Genomic DNA, 23,699 nt, shown 5'->3' on the forward strand with positions numbered 1-23,699 from the left:
CTTTTGTTCTCAAAAAATGTCTTGTTGAACCTGAAACCATCAAATGAAATACTTAAAATGGGTCATTTCACTAGACTCACTTTCAAAAACATCTCTCACTCGATCCTAAAGGTTTTCAGGTCATGTTAGTTGCATAATCTAATTTTTTGCAAATTATGCATGTAGGGAAGTAGCTTCACATTAGTCACAGACGTTTGTTTGTCCGCAGGATTACACAGTAACTACTGAACGGAAGGATGGAACATCAGCCAAGAAATAGAAAGACATAACATTTTGGTGCAGATCTGAATAGAGAGACAGATCCAGGACTTTTTTTTTTTACATAAATCTTTTTTTTTTTCTTTGACACTGATTCCTCAACCAATTATTGGAACTTGATGAAATAAAATCAGGCCCATTTATGAGATGGACCAAAGCCAGATGTAGTGGTGTTCACTGTGGCTCCATACAGGGGTAGGGTTTCTTCAGCCTAGTCTAGTAACAAAAGCAGCAACAAACTTCTACCAGTGTAAAGCTGAGATAATGTGAATTCAGGAAATCAACAGTTCAGTATGGATTTGGTGCAGAATTCAAAGGGACTGTAATAATAAAAAACAAAAAATGTTTCATCCAGAAACTTTTATTCACATTAAATAACTTGGTTAGAACATTGAATTATTTACAGTTTTTTTTGTCACAGCAGGACATGAAAACACCTGTACAGTTATTAATCCGAATCATTAAAGAAACAGGGATTTGATGATTTCTTGTACATTCATCCAAATATTGATAAAGATGTTAAAAAGATAAGACTGCTTTTGGCTGCGAGTACATTCAGCTAAATTAAGTTAGAACAAATTGGCAAATATCACAGTGCATACATTAAGCAGCAGTTAGTGGGGAGACTTACATGCAGAGTTAGTTATAATGTTTGGCTTAGTGAAGCCACTGTCCACGCTCCAAAGCTCTAGAGTCAGGCATGCTGAGACCACAGGAAGCGATCGCAGCGCTCCAGCATGGTCTGGATCATCGCCCTGAAACGAAAATCACAAGAAACTGAAGCGTATGATCAGCAAGACAAAATGTATTCATTGATTACAGTCGTCTCAGAGACTCTTAAAATGTTTTGGCCCTTCCCATGGCAAACAATCAATGAGCTTTTAATGTTGACTATATTCATATCTATAAACTCAACACTACAATAACTGTCACACTTCTGTGCCACAGAAACTGTGCAAAAATGTTATTACTTCCACCATGGTGAAACTCTGTGTTTGTGCAAATCAGGATCAGGGAGCAGATCCAGGATTCTTTTTTCCATTTCTTTAACATTGCGAGGGCTTTTTCGACATTTTCTTTGATTTCTCAGATAATAATTCATGGATCTTGATTAAAAAAAATTGTGTTTAGGACACATTGATATTTATGAGTATGTGCAATATGGTGCAGACCCAAATAATACCCAAACAGATCTATTGAATTTAAATGTGGTTTCATAGGAGACTCTTGGCGGAGGTGACATTCTAGTTGTTTTACTCCTGTTAATAAAAAACATATGTTAAAAGTTGATGCATTAACGTTTTCCTTTAATATTAATGTTTAATTATTTTGTTTTTTATTATAAATGTGGGGAAAGGTCCCCTTCCTCTGCTTTGTCTGTTTAATCAAAGTCATCTGTTTTCATGCTGTTTGTATTAAGGGTATCATTTCTAGACTTGGAAAGATAGACATACATCAGACAATTCCAAGAATATTCATTCATGCCTCATGAAGGTTTATGCATTTATGTTTGGTTTATTTTTAGTTGTCTGCTTTTTAAATACATGCCTGAAAGAAATCATTATAGATCTGACCTCTGCCTCTTCTCCGTGACCCTCAGCAGCTCACAGACCAGTTTGGATTGAGGGGACAGGACAAGCTGCACACCACATTCCTCCAGGACAGTCAGAGCTCGGTCAGGTCCAGCCTTCTGAGCCAGCATCAGGGTCAGGTTCTCCAGGCTGGTCTTTCCTCCGCAGTCTGCCGAGCCATTGGACCAACTGTTCCCGTTCATACCTGCGACCTGCTCTGAGTCTGCAGCGCTTCTGCACTGCTGAGACAACCGGATCAAGAGCTTCCACTCGTCCAACGTCTGCGGCTCAACGCCTGGAAAATAAGAGAGCCAGTACAGAGATTAGTCTGCTACCTTCAGTCCAAACCTTCTCCTGCACTTAGAGAGGGTTTAACAGAGAAGCTTTAAAACAAGTAAGTTTTACCCTCGGGTTCCTCCAGCAGGCTGATGTCATCCAGCTGACAGATAGTGGAGAACGCTTCTGTGCGACGCTGCAGCTCACAGCAGAGGTAGAGGTAGCCCGTCCAGTACCTGTACATGGGCATATTAGACAAAATGTTGAATGCAACAATGCAAACTTACTAAAAAAGATCACTAGTTCTTTATATGCTGAGAAAATTCAAAGTACCCATGACTGCGGCATGTCTCTGCCATCTTCTGCTTTGAGGACAGGTCTGCAGGAAGGCGAATCAGCAGAGACAGGAGGCGTCCGTAACCCCAGCTGAAACAATGTGAATGCCACCTGCAACAGAGGTCATGTGGTTCAGTTAGTTATTCTTTACTTTCACTTCAGTATGTTATTGTGTTGTGAATCAATAGAATCCAGAAGTGAAAGCACGAAAGTAGATTAGTTCAGATCTGTTCAGATACATAGGTCTTTATTATTTTTCTAATATCTGGTTTTAGAATTGTGAAATTAACTTACCAGACCTTTGAGTGAAATGAGTTAACTGAGTAAAATATTATTCATTTAATTTTGACACCTGCAAAGATCAGTTAAAACTATATTTAAAGAAACAAGAATATTATTTAGCATTTTCACACAATAACAGAACCAGACCTGGGCTGTCCATCAGGAGTTAGGGTATCACAGTGTTGAGGTGCATCATGGGTAAGTGCAAGTTCAAGCCAATCCTGCCTTAGTGATTCTGGTTCAAGAAGGGACTGCAAAAACGACAACCTTAAGAAAGAAATGAAAGTAAGAGTCAACAATTCAATTTAATGTCTGTGTTTTTGTTTGACAGAAAAGTTGATTGAAAGATCTACCTGTGCTCCTCAGTACGTGATTGGACCAGATTATCCAGGTAGGCCAGGAAGTGGCTTTGCTGACCCATTGTCATTACGTCAGCAGGAGTTATTGTAGGGTAGAACTGAGAAAATGATCGTACAGCCGCCTCCCCGTGCTTCTTATATAACCTGGAGAGTAAAAGAGGAAACTGACTTCACTTGGTCCATCGCAATTTAAAGATCATGTGTCAATGACAAAAGTGCAGGTACTGACCTGTGCAGGTGAACGAGGAGAACCGGTGCGCTCCAGGGCTGCAGCTCTCTTAGACTGCGCAGTGATCGCAGTAAATCACCTTTCTGAATAACCTCCACCACTTTACAAGACTGAGTAAGGTCTACAGAAAGACAAAAGGTTGATTTTCAAAATCACTAAAGATTAACAATATCACAGATGCTTGGGCCTAGCTAATTTATGGTTTTTACTGAGCTTTAAAGCTTAAATTAGCAAAACCTGTCTATCAGTATCATGAAAAGAGAGCAGGGTATGATCAAGTGATATAAGGAGAAGTTTCTGACCTAACATGGCCTCAGTGAAGGAGCTCTGCACCTCCGGCCGCTCATGGTAACATAACAGACACATTCTTCTGATGCGCTCTTGATCCAGCAGAAAGAAGTAACGGCGCAGGAACGTTGTGCATCCCGGTTCTCGCTCATTCTCCTGATTTCTAAAGCAGCTCAGCTCTGTGTATAATGTGGCCAGCTGAGTGAGATTAACCAGGAGATCAGGCGGTACAGAGTTGGGGGACACCACACGCACAGGCTCTGAAAGGTTAGAAACCTCAGACACTTTCTCAGTGGAGGCAAACTGGTACTCCCGCTCTCTGAGCTCTGGTGATTCCTCATTCTTCTCCTCTGTGACACAATCTGGTGCTTCTCCTAAAGAGCAGCACGACTCCTCAGAATTCAGATAATCCCTTTCCCATCTCTCCTGTCCTGCTCCATCTGTATTTGAATCACTGACAGCAGACGACCCAGGTTCTGCAGGTCCGAGTATTCGCTCCAGCACCTGCAGCCACTCCAGCAGAGTTTCAACCAGGCAGACTGAATCTAGCAGCACCAAGGGATCTTGGATCTGGGAGCTGATGTTTGGAAAATATTTGTAACATTTGAGTACCAGAGTGCAGGTGAAAAAAAAGTCGTGAAATCCTGCAGTGGGAATTATAACAAAATGTTGTGCAGTACTTACATAGTTCGCTCTGTTGCTGATCTAAGTTCTTGCATGTCAGTCTCTGTGTTAGGCATTTCATCATCAGGTCTGAGAGGACAAATAAAACTCTTGTCTATTCACAAAAAATGTAAAGGGAGGTAAAATTTGCCTTGAAGCCAAGGTTTTTGTGTGTGTTTTTTTTATGAATATAGCAACAACAGAAACATCGGTTATCTGCACTTACTCATTTTCCATTTCTTCTGAGTATGGAGCTGCAGTGGCGGACACATCAGACTGTCCTCCCTCTCTGAACTCAGGTCGCTGCCAGAGTTCAGAGTTCATCTGGAGGGTGTTGATCTTCTCTGTCGTCTTCTTGACAAAACTAGAAACACTGTGGGAAAGAAAATTCAAGTCAAAGAGAGCTACGAAACATGAATCTCTTCATAGTGATGGCAAATGAAACATGCCACATGTGCCTACACAGATGAACAATGTGAGTTTGAAAAACAAGACTTGGGTGTTCGATGGAAAGAGGAAGTGAGCCTTCTAACGGCACAGCTGAACTTTAATGGTAGGATGTTGTGGGAGTTTCAATTCAGAAGAAAAGGAAAAAGTACAACAACAAATAATATAATCAGAGTTTAAATCTAATTTAAAAACGACATGTGTCATGCAACATTCTTCTGTTTAAAGCCATTTAAAGCTTGTCTGTTTCTGGATGTTCACCTGTCTTTAACGGCCTGCAGTGCAATGCGAGGTGGTTTGGGGCGGAATGAGAGGGGGAGATGGAACTGCATGCCTTGGTCAGATCGTTCAGCCTCCAGGCGCTCGCCACTCTGTGGATCTGAATAAAGACGGGTGCAAGAGCCAGAGGAAAAACACAGATGGATGGAGCACTGGAGGGGAATGATGACAGGGAGAGTGGGAAATGCAGAAGTGGATGGTGTAAAGTTGCCAGACACTACTGGCGAGCGAATGTAACTCAAATGCTGCACGATGCAAAAAATGCAAAACCAAAATGGTGATATATGTGTGATAAATATGACAGACAAGAAACTCAGAATTACCAATCGGGCAGAGTGAAGAATATATTCACAGGGAATGTCAGTCATCAGAGATCTTTCAGCTCTTACAGAAAACTAGAGAATTGATTATATGATTTTATGTTTGGTTCAAATCAAATGAAAAACACAGATTTAATAGCAAAAAGGTGGAAGAAAAAAAAAAAATCTGACATAAGTAAAGGAAATAAGAGGCATTTATATGGGATAATATAACACAAAATGGATGTTATATAGATGACCACCATTATTAAATTGTCAAACTGTCATATAAGTTTATATATGTTGCGTATGTGTAATGTCTTACTAAGCAAGTGTACACATAAAGTATAAATGAGCATTGGTTTATTCAAACTTATTCAATCTGGTAAATAATATATTGCAAGTAAAAATTATGATTGTATTAGTAGTAGAAGAAAAATGTATCATTTTAACACTTAGAAACTATGGGCAGCATTGACAAAAACAAATTTAAAATTAACATCATTTTTGAATAACAATTTTGTATGTTTTGGGAGAGAAGTAGTTTTTATGTCATCAGCTTTTTTTTATGTTGAAGAGCAACATCTGCCCTTTCACCTTGATCCACTTGATCGTCTTCCTGGACAAAGCTGAACTCTTTGAGTCTCTCCTCCTCCGACATGGAATGATTGATGAGTGAGCTCGTCTCCTCGTCTGACTGACTTCCTCTGCGGCTGATCACACGATAGATTCCACAGTCGAGAACGTTGAAGCTCTCCTGGATAGTGATATTTCTCATATTAGTACACTCACCGTTACATGTGTATCTAGATTAGCAGGAGCAGCATTCTTCAGTAAAAATACACCAATACGAATAAAAACTTTATAGAATGGATATATGCTTGTTCACATGAGCACTCTGCTTCTGCATCAGTTGAACTCACATGTGAGGAGATGCTGCTTCTGCGGCTGCTGGAGGCAGAGTCCAGAGGCTCCAGCTTTGTGATGACTTCTTCCAGCTGGCTGCTAAGCTCCGGGTGAGTGGTGGCATTCAGCTGGGCCCTGAGATGTTCAAGGCGGTCGATGGGAATGGATTTCCTGGCCTGTTTTAAAAGTTACGTCTTTACTTTATGAGTCCGCCCAACGCTGAAGTTCAACACAAGTGATGAAGACACACATGAACCTTTACTCTGATTTAAATAAATGTGGTTAAGATGCTGCTTTCTCCCTTTGCCAAGGAGTTACATTCACAAAATGTGTTTGTTTGTAAGCATTACTACGTGAAAACTACTGAATGTATGTTCATGAAACTTGGTGGAGGGATGGGACAAAAAATAACCCATGAAATTCAGATGTGAACCCAACAAATGTTTTTTCACTTCCATAAACTTTATGAGAGATATTTTCACTGATTTCCCAATGAATTGTGAACAGATGTTGATGACAAAAATGAGAATTTGTAATTTGATCCAGATCGTACCATGCAAGTTTTTAAAATGTTTTAATAAAAGCCTGTTATACGAAAACTTAATTTTTTCCACATTTGTCTTTCACCATCTGCACAAACCCAGACTCAATGGTGTTCACTATACATTTTGAAACTTTAAATAAAAACTACTATGGCCTGTAAAGTTGTTAATTCTGTGTAAAGAAGATTATAATGTTAACCATGGAGATAACACCTTGTTACCGATGTTACAAAAGTGTAATAGCGTTCCTTAGTCAATGGCAGTGGTCATATGTTTGGCCACTGATGGTGAGCTATGATCTCATTATTCTTAGTAAACAGAAAGTTATCAATTCAAAAGAACAGCTTAGCTGAGAGAAGACTAGACTGTAAATTCCACTGTGCACAGAGACGAGGTCAGGCAGCATGGCAGTAGCAGCCATCTTACCTTGCTGGTAGTGATTGCGTGCTGAAACATACAGCAGACAGCAGCAGCCAGCGTCCAGGACTCCCTACGCAGCAGACGCTCGACACAGCGCTCTGCAGACAACAGGGAGAGGTGGGACAGACGCCCGCTGCCATGGAGACAAAAGAGCTCGCTGCGGTACACTGCGATATCAATCAGGTCTACAGAACCAGAAAACAGGTTTCAATCAGTTTAAAAAAAAACAACATACAAACAGAAAGAAAGAAATGAATATATATCATTGCTAAAATGATCATTCAAATAATAATGACGATCACAACAGGGTGCAGCACAAACAATACAATTATAAATTTAAGAGTCAAAGCAGCAAACGCACCTTTGACTTCAGTCCACAGAAGCACTTGTCCATTCTGAGGTGTGAAGATATAAATAGCTGAATCGGTCCAGGTCAGTAGATTTTGATCTCTAAACAAGTAGAAGAAGTAACAGGTATGTTTTAACTGATATCATTTGAGTACATATTGAGTACTTATTGTGTTCAATAAGTTATGATACAAAAATGACTGATAAGTCTTAGAAGGGAGGTGATGAAATATATAAAGGATAAGATACTTTACCCCAAATAAAGCAGTTTAGGAAAAGCAATCGACTGGGGGCTCTTCTGCACTGGATTGTAATGTGGCTCATTTCTGCGGGAAACAAGTTGAAGAGGACAAGTAAGAAGTTTGCTATTTTACAGACGACAGCACAAAAGCAGGAAGAATCAGTACCTGTAAGTGATGAGAGGTAGAGGGGGGCAGGCCAGTGGCTGTTTGAACTGATGGGTGCTCAGAACCTCGCCGTGAAAACTTGCTTCCCATATTCGAGAGCCTGGCCGAGCGCAGTAGAGCAGGGGTGGCTGACCAACTAATAATCCCTTATTCTGGGGGAAAAAACAAGCTCCATACTCCCCATCACGCTCCTTGTTTCCCACACGCCAGAACTTCTCCCTGACAACAGGTCAAGACGGAAAAACAACCAGTGAGAAACGTCAAACATAAAGAAAGCAGATTTTCATCAGTGAGCAAAATGATCCTTTGATATGCTTTGAGAGCCCAATTCAATCATCATTTTCTTCAGTCAGTAATTACCCCAATTAATGGAGATATAGATGCATTCATATTTGAAAGAAAATTTGTTAAAATAATAAAGATTTTCCTTTTATCAAACTTCTGTACCTGCTCATCCTGGTGATTCCATAAATTACATGATCAGAGAATCAGCTTAGTTTTGAATGTAAAGAAATGAATGTCAAAATCAGTGTTTCATAAAATGATCAAGAATCCTTAATAAAACATCACAAAACTAATAAATCTACGATAGGAATACGGATCCACAATATGTTTAAACAGGGACAATATTTACCTGTATGGGGGCATTAGCCCTCTGAGAGTCTCTCTCTATTAAGTATCAAAGTCACATTAAAGATGCAAACATTGTTTCTCACCTCTCTGTGTCGCAGAGGTAGCAGCGACTGAGGGAAGACACAAGCAGGCGGCCATCTTGGTACCCAAGCTGAACCACTCTGGAGTCGACGGTGGTGACGGTCTGAACAGGGAAGATAACAAACCCCGACCCCTGGACACAGAGAAAAAAATCACTTAAGTCTTTGATATGAAAATCTAAAAAAATTTGAATTATACAGGACTGAGGCACAGCAGGCAGGAGGGACAATGTTTAATTTTGCTGGACCACAGAAATGTGTAAAACAAGAATATAAACCAAAGTACAATTCTAGTAGGATTTTTTATCTCTCAGCTACACTTTACTACTATTGCTAGGACACAACCTAGTTGTTTAAGCTGCTTTTAACTATTATTGCAAAAGCTCATACTTACTACATACCTGCCAACCACTGACCACTGTCCAACCATAAGTTCTTATTTTTCATTAAAGGAGGTGTATTTCAGTTTTTTATTAAAATAAACATCACAAAGAAGAAAAATGCAAATGTACAACACAGTGTCAAGGTCTGAGACTATTGTCCTGAATGTGACAAGCAAGTTTACAGAGTGAGCAGACAATCAGTCAGAACTAAATGCTACAGATATTTGACCATCAAAAGGTTTCTTGTAGCCAGTCAAATGTCTTATCTATTGTCCCTCTCTTCCTCTCAGAGTACTTTTAGTGTTACAACTTCACTTTGATGTACACGCCAAGTAAGAATCAATAATCTCTACTTTTAGATCCTTAGTCAGCTGCTTGGAGGCCTCTCTGATTGCTGACTGAAAGCACAAAACCATGAGAAATTAGGTGAGGCAGGGAGGACATCTGTCACCTGGCTTAAATTAAGGCCCGCTGATTTAATTGTGTTTTGAACAAATCAGAATCATTTTAAAAGTCACATTTGCTCTCCATACATTAGTATTGAGGAAACAAGACAACTTTAACTGTGAATCAGCCTCCAATACCTTTCTCAGCTTGGAGGATCCTGCACGCAGAAAGGACACCTTGCCTCCCGAGTCCCCAACAAAAACTCTGAGTGCGCTTGTGTCCCAGCAGAGTGCAGTGATGGCCTGACCTCTGTGCTCCCAGGACACACTGACTCTTTCTGGTCGACCTCGCCTCTCCAGCTGCAGCTCCCACACCACCACCAGACCCTGACTGGACCAGAGAAAATACACTGCACACATTAAGAACCATACGGGCAGCACAACTAACACAGAGATACTCTATGTGACATATGAGCATAGAAGAGGAAGATGACAACAAGGGATTTTGTTCGACAGACCTTGTTGCAACTGCAATGAAATCTTCATCGTGAGGGCAACACGCCACCTGAGAGATGGATCCCTCCTGAAAAGCACACAATTATAAAACTGACTGCATTCCCCACAAAGTGCAGCTGTATTAGTTAACAGCAGAACAATGGTAAGCTCTGTATCTGTACAATAGGTACTCAGGTCACTTATTACCTTGTGAGAGAGGATGATCCTTTGTTTCCAACCCTCCTTCTGAATCAGATGCAACCCTCCTGCTGATGTTCCTAATGCCAACCACTTCCTCGACACAGCCAGACAAGTACACTGTAACACAACAGAATCATATCGAGTGACTTTATCTGGAGATATGTTAGATAAACAGTGTTTTATTTTTTAAACCTCAACTGTAAATAAAGTAAATAAATGTCTTCGCTTCCTTCCACTGGGTGGTGGTGGTGGTGTTGTGGTACGGAGATGCCGTAGATACATGCACTCATCCCATTTCTCTAAAAACATCATCAATTTAAACTTACTGTAAAAACTTGGACAAACAGAGTGATAATAACTACCGAAAATGACTGAGACATACTTTGATGAGTACTTTGACTTTTTATTTGGTCAATGTCCAATCCACTAGCATGGAGGATGCAAGGTCTGTGACTTATACTGCAGTCAGCAACTAGGGGGCGATCAAGACATTTTGGCTTCACTGTGATGTCGTCCATCTTTATTTACAGTCTATGGTTTTTATTGACTACAGTATTTTATGAAATAGGACTGATTCAGAGGCATGATGGTGAAACCTACCTTGAGCCTGCCGGAGTCTAAACGTAGCGCAGACAGAAGTGGATCGAGACAGTCAAACTCTGCCAGCACCTGACCGTGGTTCTCTGGAATGACTGGTATCAGAGACATCTTCACTGGTGATCCTCCACCACTGAGAGAGAATAAGACGGTCAGGAGACAATTAAAAAAAAGTGTGTGACTTCAAGAGTGACTACCCTGCATACCACAGCTCTCACACACTTACATTGTAGCCTCCTCAACACACTTTAATTCATGTATAACTCGTGGGTGTTAAAGCAAACCTCACTTACTGGATCTGTTGTCATTTAGCAAAATTGACTAATGTTTAGTTATGATCAACACGAGAAAGGAACCATTGTTGCTAAATTAATTATTTAATTCAAAAGATTCTGCTTTAGGCCAAGGATTTAATGAAAAAAATATAATCATCTCTTGTGAAAATGTCTCTGTTCCTGGAGCTGTCAGTTATTATTGTCACTGCTTTGGTAGGGCCAAAGAACAACACTGAGCTCAAAATACAACACAACACACTGTAGTTTGATGTCACTTTATTGGGTTGTGTTATGGTTTTACATACGAAGCAGAAGCAAAACTACAGATGCAGATCAACCATATACTGAAGGTATTTCATTGGGAATGCCAGAAAAACTACTAGAACATAAATGCTGGTAGATACTTGCTTCTCAATAATGTAGTTGACATAAGAACCTCAGAAGAAGGTGAGAAGAAACAGTCAACTCTGACCTCTGACCTTTTATTTGTTCACTCTGCTGCAACAACAACGCATTCTACATAACTTTACAGATACTATAAAGTGGAGGCCTTTAATGCAGAACTCAGTTGCACAAGTCCATGGAGTATTTTCACTTGTGTTTACAGCTGCAATTAACAATGACTCTTATCAGCAATTAACCTGCCAAATATTTTAGAGCCCGATCGATTAATCAGTTGGCCAATAAATTCAGTTTATATGAACCTTTCACAGACATGTTGGCCAATAATAAATTCCCACTGATCAATGTGATAGCCTCAGATGTCTTGTATTGTCTGGTCACCAATTCAAAATGTAAATGTACTTTCACATTACAAGTGTGTGACAAAGAAAAACATCAAATCCTCATATTTCTGGAGCTAGACACAGCAAACAGCTATCAACCCTCCATATATGCAGCTGTCATTTTACATAAAACGTTACAAAATCATCAATTTTGTAGATCGATGAATCGTTGCAGCGATACTAAATACCATGAACTGTTGGTGGAGGTTGTAAGTGATTTGAACAACGTGCATAGTGTTGTTTTAAAGACTGATATTAAATCAAGTTGTAAGCTTAATGTCTGAAGGTACAATGTTGATTAGTTGAGTAACTGCAGCAGAGACGTCTCATCTGACGTGTGAGGTGATAAAGTGTGAGGTGGAATGAGCTGGAAATACCCAAGTACCCCAGATGTTGGATGAGCTCAGCAGTGGCACTGTGTGGATGTGATGACACCAGGGCCCCTTTACCAGACATCGTAAACAACCATTACTGTACAAACATCCGTCGTTTTCGTGGAGCGACATATAAACCGTTTACACTGTTAGTTAGCCTTGCGGCTCATTTACAATTCGGCTTAGCTAGCATTAAAGCTACTGCTCCAGTCACGTCGGTGTGACCGGGTAAACTCACCCCAGCACAGCAGCGCCGCGGGGCTGCGGCAGCGGGATGGACCGACTCCCTGCATCACGAGACCAGTCTGCTGACACTGATGCTAACGTTTCTGTCAAAACTACCGGGAACAGCTCAAGCTAATAAAAAAACCTAATGAATTAGCTCAAAACTGCTGAAATAAACATGTCTGAGGTTAAATAAATGTTTAACGATCAGGTTCAACGACTTCTCGCTCCGGTGTCGTGATATTAGCGGTGACACTTAAGCTACCAGCATGCTAGCTCCGACAGACAGGAACTCACCTGGTGGTGAAAGTGACACTCCGGCCTGTTTATCTCATGTAAACCCGCAGCACAACAGCGTGCCACGTCCCGGGTTAAGTTTAGTTTGGGTGGTGTTGTTGGAAGAAGTCGGCGGTGGGTGTCACGCCTCTGTGGCGGCAGAGAGTCGACCTGTCACGGCTCCTCTCTCCGCTGCTGTGAGGACATCTCCTCACTTCCTGGAGGCGTAAACACACCAACTCTGCTACTACACACTGAGTTTACCACTGTGGCCACGCGATCACTTATTAGACTCTTACTTATGGTATATATTGTTTAAATCTAATCTTTGAGTGACATTTGACTTTAAAACATTTTATTATATATTTCACAGTTGAAAATCCTTATAAACTTGGTGATTCTGTGTGGTGAAAACATTTCCCATCCATAAATGCAAACTGGCAAAAAAAAAACCCTCATATTTCACAGGATTTCTTTGTGAATTCAGATATATATATAATATTTGTATCTTACAAACACTGAAAAAGTATCAAAACTATATTTCTTATGAGCAATAAAAAACACTTTCCTTTCCCCCCTCCTTTGTATTTACATTAATCTTTTGAGACAATACATTTTATCCTAATTAATACTCATTTATCCAGGTGACTTGTTGATTTATTTGTACTGTCACTTAAGCTGAATGTTTTGTGTTGTTCACATATCTGCATGTTTGTAAATATATATATATATATATATATATATATATATATATATACACACATGTACACATTTTCTAATTAGTTGTGAAAATGTTGTAGCTTTTCCCAGTGGCTGCACTGGATGCTCAGATTAGTCTTAAGAAAACTAACTTAATGTAGGAAGCCAACAATACACAGCTCCATATGCTGTATTTTATAATGTAACATGGTATCAAAAACAATCCGTCTTATAAAAACAGGGACAAATGACCTGAAACATGAATAAGTGGAGGTGCGCAGGCTTGATGAAATATTGCAGTTTGATCAGACATGTGGACATGAACAAAAGCTTCACTTTAATTCACTTACATTTTTGTCTCCAGTGCAGACAGAAGGTGCAGACATTACAAACCAGTGACAGTGTGAGTTCACTTACACACATTAATGCACTCAAGTGTGAAACGTCTTTACAGTATTGCTATATTCACTTCCCCCTGTTTTTCGCTTCAGATTTTCCTCCACGAAGCGAGCCGGCGTTATCCTCCTCGTCATGTCCAAGCTCTCCTCTCCGTCTCTGTTGGCAGTCTTCCGCTTGCATCTCACACCTCAGCTTGTTTTCCTGAGAGCCTTTTTTTAAACGATTTCCATCTGCAGTTTGGTCATGTTACACCATTTTAAAAGTCCTGTTCAACCATCAGTCTCTCAAACACTGAGGAAACAAACTAAGGAGAAGGTAACTAATTACAGTTTTTTTTTGTGACTGAGAGGCAACTAGTCTGTTGAGCATCTGAGGATGTGGCAGCGTCCATCTACATCCCCTCATTAAGTCCCAGTGGACTGTGTCCCATCAGGCTGTGCCCTCTTCACAGCAGTCTGCAGGACCTTCACAGGTCACATGTCCGTACACTTTAATGACTTTCTGGTCCTCTTTGTTGACAAGCCATCAGACCTCAGGTTTTCCTCATCATCCGACGGGTTTGCCAGGCGTGGAACTTGTTGTAGGCAGTCTGCAGCATCTCCTCCAAGTGCCCTGTGAGCTGAGGGAACATTTAAGAGATGTAATATCTGGGAAGTGCTACCTGGTAAAACCCACTGTGTAAACAATAATGCCTAAGAGACTCACATTTGTACTTAAGTACTGGCGCTGAATCTTCTCCTGAAAAGGTCGAAGCTTGGTCATCTGAAATCTCTCCAAGTTTGTCTTCATTTTCATTACCTTTGTGAAAGAACACAACAATGAAAAATGTATTTATATATATGTTTAGTATCTACAATTAATTAATTATATACAACCCATTTTGACTATATAAATTCTCCTTCCTTCGAATAAGGTTAAATATCTGTCACCTTCTCTTCCAAAAATGGAGTGTTTACAGGAAAACAGGACCAGAAGTGTCTCAATAGCTCTGCAGCAGCTACGTAGAGATGCTTCAACTCTCCTTGAACATCAGTGGGTATCATCTCTGAAAAAGAATGAAAACAAGACAAATATTCAGATAAAGCTCTCAGATATGACATTTACAAGATTCGGGTGAACACAACATCAAATCAATGGTTCAGTGGAAAATTCTGAAATATGAGAGTAAATTGATAAAATGAGTCTTTTTTCCCATAAATAATTCCTACTTCCATCACGACGATAGACAGCAGCACGGACAACTTCAAGTCCAACGTGTTGCTCGGCAGCAGTTCAGCTGCCTCACACATGTCAGAAGTGCTTCAGGCTCTCACTGGTCACCAACTTTCACAGTAATATTTATGTTATTCAATGATCACTTACGATTTATGGCTTGCTGCGTTCCTGCCTGCATGAGGACGCCACCTGGAGAGAGTGCAGCAATGGCAGAACTCGCTGCTGTGCTGGACAACACCTGCAGGGAGTTAAACTGATGTGAACTCGTTCATAACAGTTAACATATTCGTAACTTTACAGCGAAACTTAAATTGTCGATAATTTCTTAAAATCAGAAGAAAATATCACAATCATAAATAAATGAACTTAAATCACATTTTCAGGTTCGATTTTCCTCTATTATTAGATTTTAGAGACAGTGAATTATCTAACCTGAGTGAGGTTGGGTTTGTAATTGGCCATCTCATGGCGGATGCAGTTGACAGAGTTGATGATCTCCTGGCTAGTTGTATACTGTTGGGATTGAAGTGGCACTGGACCATGAGCATACCTTATAAAGAGATGGATAGAGAGACATATCAAACATGTCCAAAGGGGGAAAATGTGTCTGTTTTATCAGCTTTAGACATGAAGAGGCAGCTGCCAAACAGAAGCGCATCCAATCCCCTCTACCAGAAACATACACAGTGGGGCCCAAAAGTCTGAGAACACTTTCCCATTCACTTAAACCATAGATAGTTAGCATAGAGAAATCCATTACTCTGACCTTATACATTAAATCTATTATGAAACAAAATAAAGTTTGCACTTTGTCCAGAGGAAGAGAGACTTCCTCAAGACATCTTCGAATGGATAACGTACAATTTTGACAGATTTATAGACACAAGTATTAATTTCACATTCATAACTCTGTTACTAATCCCTGCCATTTGGAGTGAACAACAGCTAACTTACCCAGTCAAGAAAAAACAAGAACATACAACAATATAATGTGGACAAAGTGTACCTGTCAGACTTCTTAAGCTTCAGTGGGACTGTTTTTGGTCTGTTTTCCCCCTGGAGATCATCATATTCTATCGCTTCTTGTAACTTAACCTTAAAGGTTTGCAGACAGAAAAAACGTTTATTAAGCAGAATTTATTAATTTTGTAATATCCAAAAAATATTTATATAGCTACAGAACCCTCATACCTTCTTTACAGGAGGTTGAAAGAAGTCTGAATCCCTCGAGTTTCCATCCGTGCTGCTTGTCTCACTTGCTTGGTCTGTTGGTGTTTCACTATACAAACATAACGTAGTTAGAAAAAAGAGGAACACAGTGAGCAGGTGATTGTGAAGTTTAAAAACAAAGTACAGTGGGATCTAAGAGTCTGAAACTTTTCTTCACCCCTTTCGTGAGCCAGCTGCCAGCACCATGGCACTGTGATGGTTGAAGCGCTTTATGATGGCAGAGTTGCTGCTCTCCTTCACTGTCCGGTTTGCATTGGAAGTTGAAGGTAGTGTTGTGCTAACTCCATAACCCTGTGCCACAGGAAAAAGGTCAAGTATTTGGGTTTGTAGGAGGAAGTAGAAAAAAAAAAAAAGTTAATGGTTAGTGAATAGCAGAACGTGGCTGAGGCTGGCCAATTATCTCACCTCATCTAATGATTTATCCTCTAACGACAGGAGGTCAACCAGAGGATTCTTCACTCCTTGAGTCACCATCGACTTTAACCCTTCGGGAGACAGATTTAAAATGTTAATACATGAAAACTGACTTATACTTTACAGTAATAAAATGACGTACTGACACCACTAGAAAATGCTCCTACCCATCTCATCCTGCTTGGCGCACTCCGAGAAAATATCCTGTGTTCCTGTGTTGATGCGGTCTCTGTGAAAATAATGGGACTGGAAAAAGCTGGTCCAGAACTCCTTCTCCGTCAGGTTATGGGGCACATTTTCACTATACTTCTGTTTCACTGCAAGCACAATGCAAGTTGATAGAGATATATTTAATCCCATCTTTTATGATTCAGATCAGGAACAGCAGAAGCACAGTGAGTATCAGTAACTGTGGTGGCTGACAGTGTGTGAATCTGTAAAATCAGTGTCGTAGTTTGTAGTTGAAATTAATAGCTGACATTGAAGTAGCCTTTACTTGATCTATTATAACTGTTGCTCCAAAGTGAAGAAGTAATTGTTTACCTGCCGGGTATGTTCTGAAGATGGATTCAATAATGTCAGCAGTTAGATTATATCTCAAACCATTGCAGCCATCTGTCTGAGGTCTTATGTCTGCCTGTAATACATGAAAAGGACATCTGTTCATTCATTTATTAAAACTTACATTTTTAAAGATTAAAGTTATGAAACCTAAGGTTAGGTTGTTTTTATTCTGTGCGGTCTAACTCTAATGTGTGATCTATTTACCAGAAAGGCTCCAGATATACCGACTTCCTGCTTGTTGTTGTACAGTGCTGGGTCTGCGTTGTTTACGCCCCCTAACCTGTTGGCCCAGAATTCCTCTGCACTGATCACCTGGCTCACCACTAGATCTTTATATAACTGGAAAAGCACAGGATCCTCTTGAAGCATCCTGCAGGGAAAATAAAGCAATAACATTTCAGATGATGATCACTGTTCTGTTCATTTAATAAGACCCAAGAAAGTTTCTAATGATTTGCTTAAATCTCTTTAGTAAAGTTAACATGAAGCCACTTATAGATATTTCCATATTAAGTTCAAAGAACCTTGTTCATTTATTGTAATCCATCTTTAACACAAGAAAATATATATATCATGAAATTAGATAAGATTTTAGATATTGTCTTGTATAATATCATAAAATCAACATTACATCCAAGATAAAATAGGATAATCCCTAATTAGTTCCACTACATGGAAAGGTACCATGTTACAGCAGCTGATATTAAGCTATGGTTACACAAGCAACGTCTGTTAGTATCATTAAGTACGATGGTTTTCATCTTTTTGTGCAATTTGTTAAAAATAAATAAATAATTGAATGTTACCAGCCTAGTCAAGGACAAAAAACATTGTTTCACCTGTTTTTCTCCTCCAGCTCCTTGTTGGCCTTCTTCTTGAACTTGGGCAGCAGCTGCTGCAGCAGCTCCTTCGCAGCGTCTCTGTCTTTGATCGCACTGCTCTCATTGGAAAAGTGGAATGTGGTGCTCTCGCCGGTGTGAAGGACCAACTGGAGCTGAACTTTGGATTTACCATCCGGGCTGATCTTCTGGCCTGTGCAGAAAAGGAATAATGGCTTAAGAACACCACCATCAAAAACACATTATCATCACAGCACTGGATGTGAGCTGGTGGTGTCCAACACTCACAGCGGATATCTGCATATAGGTGGCTGACTGTGAAGCGGTCCTTGCCCTCCGGACCCCAGGCTATACGTTCAGCCATCAGATAAAGTGTTCCATCCTGCTTCCTCTGGCGAACCTTCTTCACCACCAGCAGCACTTCTTCTGACAGTGATGCCATCGTCCCAACAGACACCTGAGAGAACAAAAGATGTCTTATGTACTTTACACTGTGTCACAGATAAAAGAGCGAATAGGAGATTACAAAAAAGAATGTTACTCCTCCAAAATATATTTCTGAGGCTTTGACAAAACCACACAATTGTTTCTTGACAGGTGCAGAATCAACAATGAGGAACATTATGGTGATAGATGAAACACTTTGTCTGAGACACAAGAACAAATTCCGCTAAAAGCAAGTTCACGTCCTGTTTCCTACAAATCCTTTATCCTGTGATAGATAGTACAATAGACTATAGGAGCCTGCTGAGGTTTCATCACATCAACTTAGCTAACCAGTTAGCCGCAGCTCACAGTGAAGAGGAGAAAATGCCTGAGGGGAAGTGGCCAGAAAACTTACTTTACCTCCGAATAAACCAACACAGCAGTCAACAACCTCCGCCTGTCCTCAACGCATAATCTTTAACGGATGTACACCAGAGTATAAAAATGACAGAGGCTCTTATTTCTGACTCAATCCTCACTACATGAACACTGGACGCCCAGAGCCCAGCGCCGACATGACTGCCATGCTGAGCGCCACACTCAAAACGTTCCGGCGAGGTTCAGCGGCGAGGACAATGAGTTCCGGTCAGAGCAGACATCAGAGAGGCTGTTTGCGGCACATTGCTGCCCCTCTCAGGCTGGCACTGGAATTGCAGTTCGAAGTGATTCAATATAAATACGTGCAATCCATAATGTATAAAAAAGTATGATTTTGTCTCTGCTACTAATTCAAGATCGTTTTTACACCAGGTTGTGATTCTGCAGAGCATAACCCAATATTTAAAGGGGTAGTTCACCTAAAAATGAAAATTCAGTCATTCTCTACTCACCACTTTGTTGATGGATTATTGTATTTTTGTTTTTTTGTATTTTTTGTATTTTTAGTTACTCTTAATTTATTATTTTTCTGACACTATTACATGTTGAGCTGCTTGAGGTGCCTGGGATTTAGTATTTTCATTGCCAACATGTTCGCTGTATCTGTTGTGCAGATGACAAATAAAACCTTTGAACCTTTGAACCTTTGATGGAGGGGTGGGTGAAGTGCTTGAGTCCATAAAACACTTCTGGAGTCTCAGGGGTAAAAAGCGTTGCAGCCAAATCCAACACAATTGAAATAGATGGTGACCACGTCTTCAAACGTAACAACAGAATTTTTTTTTTACAATTTTCAGTTGATTTTTTTACGTATAAGAAGTGGTCGCATCTGTATTGGATTTAGATTGGATTGAATAGTGTTTACCCCTGAAACTCCAAAAGTGTTTTGTGGACGTCATGTGAGTACATAATGAGTGAATTTTCATTTTTGGGTGAACTATCCCTTTAAGAATTTTTAAAAATCAAACCTCAATATATATGTAATGAAGTGTCTTTCAGTTTTGCTAATTTATTTTAGATTTAGTTTTTTTATAATGAAAGTCACTATCACAATCATACACATGATATTAGAGGGACATTATTACTTATGTCAAGGGTGTGGTTATTTCATTCCTGTTCATTTGTATGTTTGTTGGTTTGTTTGATTGTGAGTAAGATTACACAGAAACAAAGGAACGCATCACTGCGGAACTTAATGGAAGGATGTGGTCTGGATCAGGGAGGAACCCATTAAATTATGCTGTGAATCCAGATCTGCATTTAAAATTGTGAGAGGGTTTTTCAACATTAAGAAATCAGGCACATTTAGGGAATTTAGGAGACTAATATATATATGCATGTGTGAAATAAACTTGCAGCTCGATTTAATTTAAGGTGACTGTTGGGCCTTGGTGGAGGTATGATCTCAACTCCTCCCACTTTTATTACTTCCTTTGGTCCCTTTGCTAGTTCACAGATACCCAAAGTAAACTGACTATTTTCCTTCAGAAAATTCTGTCGGTCACTCATGGACACAACAGAGACTTAAAACTCAGCCAATGCTGCCTGTTTATTTAACACAAAATCATAAGAAATACACAAGATATGAACAAATATTGAATGCATGATCATTAGTAGTTTTAATAGCACTGAAGATTTTCATATTTGACAGAAGTGTATGTGACACATTAGATGTTGGAAAATCCTTTCACCAAAAACATAAACACTGCAAAACATCTTTCTTCATTCATGCAGTATACTGTCAATCTGAAGCCCTTCATATATATGTTTTGTCTCATTAGTTATTTGCATTGAAAGAAAGACCCTCATGGGCTGAAAACATCACATTGCCATTGGAAAAAGTTAAAAGAGTACATGATACCAGCCTGTGCAATCATCATGACGCCAGAGCTGCCACACTGACAGTCATGATGACCTTCAGGTAAAGGTAAAGGTTCAAAGATCCAGTGTCTTAAATGTAGGAAACATTTTCATCATCCTTGGAAGACATGAAACATAAAGGTCTAACAGCTCGAAGTAAAGCTCTTTTTGGATGAAAAACATTTCTGGAGTTTTTCAAAATCAAGGTTGAGTGAGATTGGTTTCCAGTTTCAAACTTTTTCCATTAGTCTGTGGTGTTTCAATACATTCAGCGACTTGACAGCCGCACTTGTCAACTGAAATGTAAGAGTGCTTCTGCCTGCTGCCATCAGAGCAGATCATCTCCACTTCCTTCTTGCTGGTGGCCATTTCTTTACAGCATGAGCATGCATGTGTCAAACTGTTGCTCTCTGCAGAGTACCTGTAAATAATAGATCAGACAAGCTCAGAGTCAGTCAGCTGCTGTGCAATGTTAACAAACACTTGTCCTGCCAATGCAATTCCTATTCCTTCTCATGCATCTCACATTGATGAGGATGCTCCACAGGATCCTTCACAGGCTGTCATTTCCACCAGCACAACTGACTTGCAATTCTTTGTCTGCAGATGGGTGGTGGTGTTGTGCATTTGACAGATGGGAGGATGATTGCCTGTGAATGACATATGGATGGGTTTTTCATATCTTTAAATAAAAAGACTGGGTTATTTGAACAGAGATAAAATAATAATAAAAAATATCTTGTGATATGTCGACAGGAATTTGATGGTTTACAACCATTACAAATGTAGCAGGTCAGGATTAATTGTAAAAACAGCGTAATGAAGCTTCACGTACAATTGTTTGGACTAGATGAGAGTAATCATCCTATCATGAGAACCCTTCTCACAATATGGCTTTTCCTTAACTTGTACATGCCAGTGATTGGCCATCTCAGAGCATGAGGAATGAATCATGGCATTTGGTAATCTGCAGTCATTTTTCTTGTTATTGTCACAGGTACCTTATTGTAAAAGTAAATATCAACAGGACAAATATTAAATTGGCATTTTCTGTTTTCAACTGATGTACTCTGCCAACAATCCAATGATTAACTTACCACATTGTCCCTCTGTGTTATTGTGGAAGAGTGCAAATGGCAAATCAATGCTGAATAAAAGTCCTCTGAATGTCACAACTGCTTCAATTGCTGGGATTGTCAAATGCAGCTCGATCCCTGAACTTGTAATGCTGAGGTCCTTATTAGAGTAGGTTGGGAATACCTGCTTGCCGTTGATGTAGACCTGCACAATATCAACATTTGTAACAGCATTTTCAGCATACATAACATTTTCTACAGACCCTCACTGTATATAATTTAAACACACTATTCAAGTAAAATAATTAGAATAACTCTCATTTGATTGTTGTGATAATTACCCTGTTTACGGTCTTGGGAATCCTCTCTTGTGTGAGAATAATTTCATAGTCTTTGTAAGACACATTCAGGGCTTTAGGGCAGGTCACAGCTCCAGAGCTGTCACAGTTTTCATTGTCAATAAGAATCTTTAAACCATATCTGGGAATGATCTCTTTGAACAGCACGTATGTGCAGTTTTTCTGGAAGCTGTAATATTGGCCATCAAATGTAATAAAATGAGGATCTCCCCAGCCACTGCAGACACCTGCAAGTATAGAATTAGAGATTATATTTTGCTGATGTATTTTAAGTAGCTGCTTGATTTCTCTTTTTTTCAATTTGAGTTGTGCTTACATCTGCAGTCGTAGTGAAAACAGCAGCCCGTTTCATCATAGATCGCAACTGGCTGTAACCCATTTTCACAGATAGGTTTGGTCACTGGTACACATTTTCCTTTAAATAATCTACTAAAACAATAAAAATTACATTTCCCAGGAGCATTTTGTTAAATTAAATATAAATCTATAATTTATGACATTGAGGGAATGAGGAAAGAATTTCACACAGAAATAATGCTTAGTTGAAATGCAGCATTTGTTTTGTTGTTTATTTATGTGTATTACTGTTTCTCATTGTGTGATTTTGTATGTCGTCATGGTGTATGTGAATGCGTTTTTTATATTTTATGTATCTTACTTGTTAGACTGGATCTGTGGAAGAATATCCTCAGTTTTGGTTAAGGTAACTAAGACCTTAAGGTAACTAAGACCTGTAATATTGTTTTGTTTATATATTTCATTAATAATTGAAAGACCAATGAGCGTATGCAAAGTATATGTTATAAGCATCTTCACTTTATCCAAAGTAATCAAAGACCTTGTTTTGACATTTTAATTGAGATAAATCTTAACTACAATTTTCTGTAGTGTGGTAAAAAAAATTAAATTGTTTAATCAACAAGAAACATTTTATAGTTAATTAGAGTGAACCATAAAATAGACTACTTTTTACCATTTGTTTTTGCAGCATTACTGTGACTTGAGTCAGGCAAGTTGATTTATCTGATTTTTCACATCTGAACAGGTCACCGATGACACTGAAAGTCCCATTAGTTTCCTACAGTCAAGAAAATAAAAATACATTTGATTACAACCTGCTCTCCAACTCTCATTTACCCCTGCTGTGATTATCTTTGTGAGTGAATAAACAAATTTGAGCTTTAATTCCTTACTTTGGAGAAAACGTAAGAGCATTCTCAATGAAATGTGTATGTTTTGTCATCATAGGTGGAGATGTGAGAGCCTCCCAGGATGGAGCAGATAGTGGGACAGTCCATGTCCTGACATTTCCATTCACCAGAGATATGGTTAAATCGACTTGACAGACTGGCTTATTTAAACATGTTGTGAATATAAGAACCAAAGTGATTACCATTTACGACATGCCCTTGAGTATGATTTCCCTGGTCCGTATGACTTGCCATTGTGCAAACAGGAGCACTGGTATATGGCAACACACCCACTCTGTGTGATATCATCAAAGAGGCTCCCTTGAGAGAAACATGATGACAATTAGTTTTAGAGCAGTAAAACAATGCT

The 23,699-nt window shown here is 39.5% G+C and overlaps 3 protein-coding genes across 6 annotated transcripts; all 3 read right to left on the bottom strand.

Moving 5' to 3' along the window:
- Nucleotides 1–599: 599 nt before the first annotated feature.
- On the bottom strand, nucleotides 600–12,857 carry hps5 (HPS5 biogenesis of lysosomal organelles complex 2 subunit 2). Of its 2 annotated transcripts, none has more exons than XM_020079431.2 (23): nucleotides 12,642–12,857; nucleotides 10,689–10,818; nucleotides 10,095–10,205; nucleotides 9,911–9,975; nucleotides 9,591–9,783; nucleotides 8,627–8,757; nucleotides 7,911–8,129; nucleotides 7,758–7,829; nucleotides 7,517–7,605; nucleotides 7,162–7,340; nucleotides 6,211–6,369; nucleotides 5,885–6,044; nucleotides 4,971–5,088; nucleotides 4,489–4,635; nucleotides 4,284–4,352; nucleotides 3,614–4,176; nucleotides 3,312–3,432; nucleotides 3,077–3,226; nucleotides 2,871–2,990; nucleotides 2,439–2,552; nucleotides 2,235–2,341; nucleotides 1,833–2,124; nucleotides 600–1,013 (listed from the first exon to the last, which is right to left on the bottom strand). In XM_020079431.2, exons 2-23 carry the CDS (start codon nucleotides 10,794–10,796, stop codon nucleotides 953–955), a joined length of 3,348 nt encoding a protein of 1,115 aa, XP_019934990.2. In that variant the 5' UTR covers nucleotides 10,797–10,818; nucleotides 12,642–12,857; the 3' UTR covers nucleotides 600–952. The 2 variants fall into 2 exon arrangements, with proteins under 2 accessions (XP_019934990.2, XP_069383972.1); XM_069527871.1 differs by having other exon boundaries at nucleotides 1,807–2,124.
- A 778-nt stretch (nucleotides 12,858–13,635) lies between these two features.
- On the bottom strand, nucleotides 13,636–19,426 carry gtf2h1 (general transcription factor IIH, polypeptide 1). 3 transcript variants are annotated; one of them, XM_069527873.1, is made up of 15 exons: nucleotides 19,297–19,426; nucleotides 18,269–18,437; nucleotides 17,981–18,173; nucleotides 17,346–17,511; nucleotides 17,121–17,214; nucleotides 16,745–16,894; nucleotides 16,569–16,648; nucleotides 16,321–16,454; nucleotides 16,125–16,212; nucleotides 15,940–16,028; nucleotides 15,366–15,483; nucleotides 15,081–15,171; nucleotides 14,648–14,763; nucleotides 14,424–14,516; nucleotides 13,636–14,337 (listed from the first exon to the last, which is right to left on the bottom strand). In XM_069527873.1, exons 2-15 carry the CDS (start codon nucleotides 18,420–18,422, stop codon nucleotides 14,251–14,253), a joined length of 1,653 nt encoding a protein of 550 aa, XP_069383974.1. In that variant the 5' UTR covers nucleotides 18,423–18,437; nucleotides 19,297–19,426; the 3' UTR covers nucleotides 13,636–14,250. The 3 variants fall into 3 exon arrangements, with proteins under 3 accessions (XP_069383974.1, XP_019969582.1, XP_019969589.1); XM_020114023.2 differs by lacking the exon at nucleotides 19,297–19,426 and adding an exon at nucleotides 18,827–19,043; XM_020114030.2 differs by lacking the exon at nucleotides 19,297–19,426 and adding an exon at nucleotides 18,822–19,008.
- A 1,988-nt stretch (nucleotides 19,427–21,414) lies between these two features.
- On the bottom strand, nucleotides 21,415–23,544 carry LOC138410835 (intestinal mucin-like protein). The gene is made up of 5 exons (XM_069528544.1): nucleotides 23,540–23,544; nucleotides 22,456–22,565; nucleotides 22,122–22,366; nucleotides 21,802–21,985; nucleotides 21,415–21,705 (listed from the first exon to the last, which is right to left on the bottom strand). The coding sequence occupies exons 1-5, from the start codon at nucleotides 23,542–23,544 to the stop codon at nucleotides 21,551–21,553; spliced, it is 699 nt and encodes a 232-aa protein (XP_069384645.1). The 3' UTR covers nucleotides 21,415–21,550.
- Nucleotides 23,545–23,699: the final 155 nt, after the last annotated feature.

This window comes from Paralichthys olivaceus, chromosome 7 (genome assembly GCF_024713975.1).
Source record: "Paralichthys olivaceus isolate ysfri-2021 chromosome 7, ASM2471397v2, whole genome shotgun sequence".
In the NCBI taxonomy this organism is placed as follows: Eukaryota; Metazoa; Chordata; class Actinopteri; order Pleuronectiformes; family Paralichthyidae; genus Paralichthys; species Paralichthys olivaceus.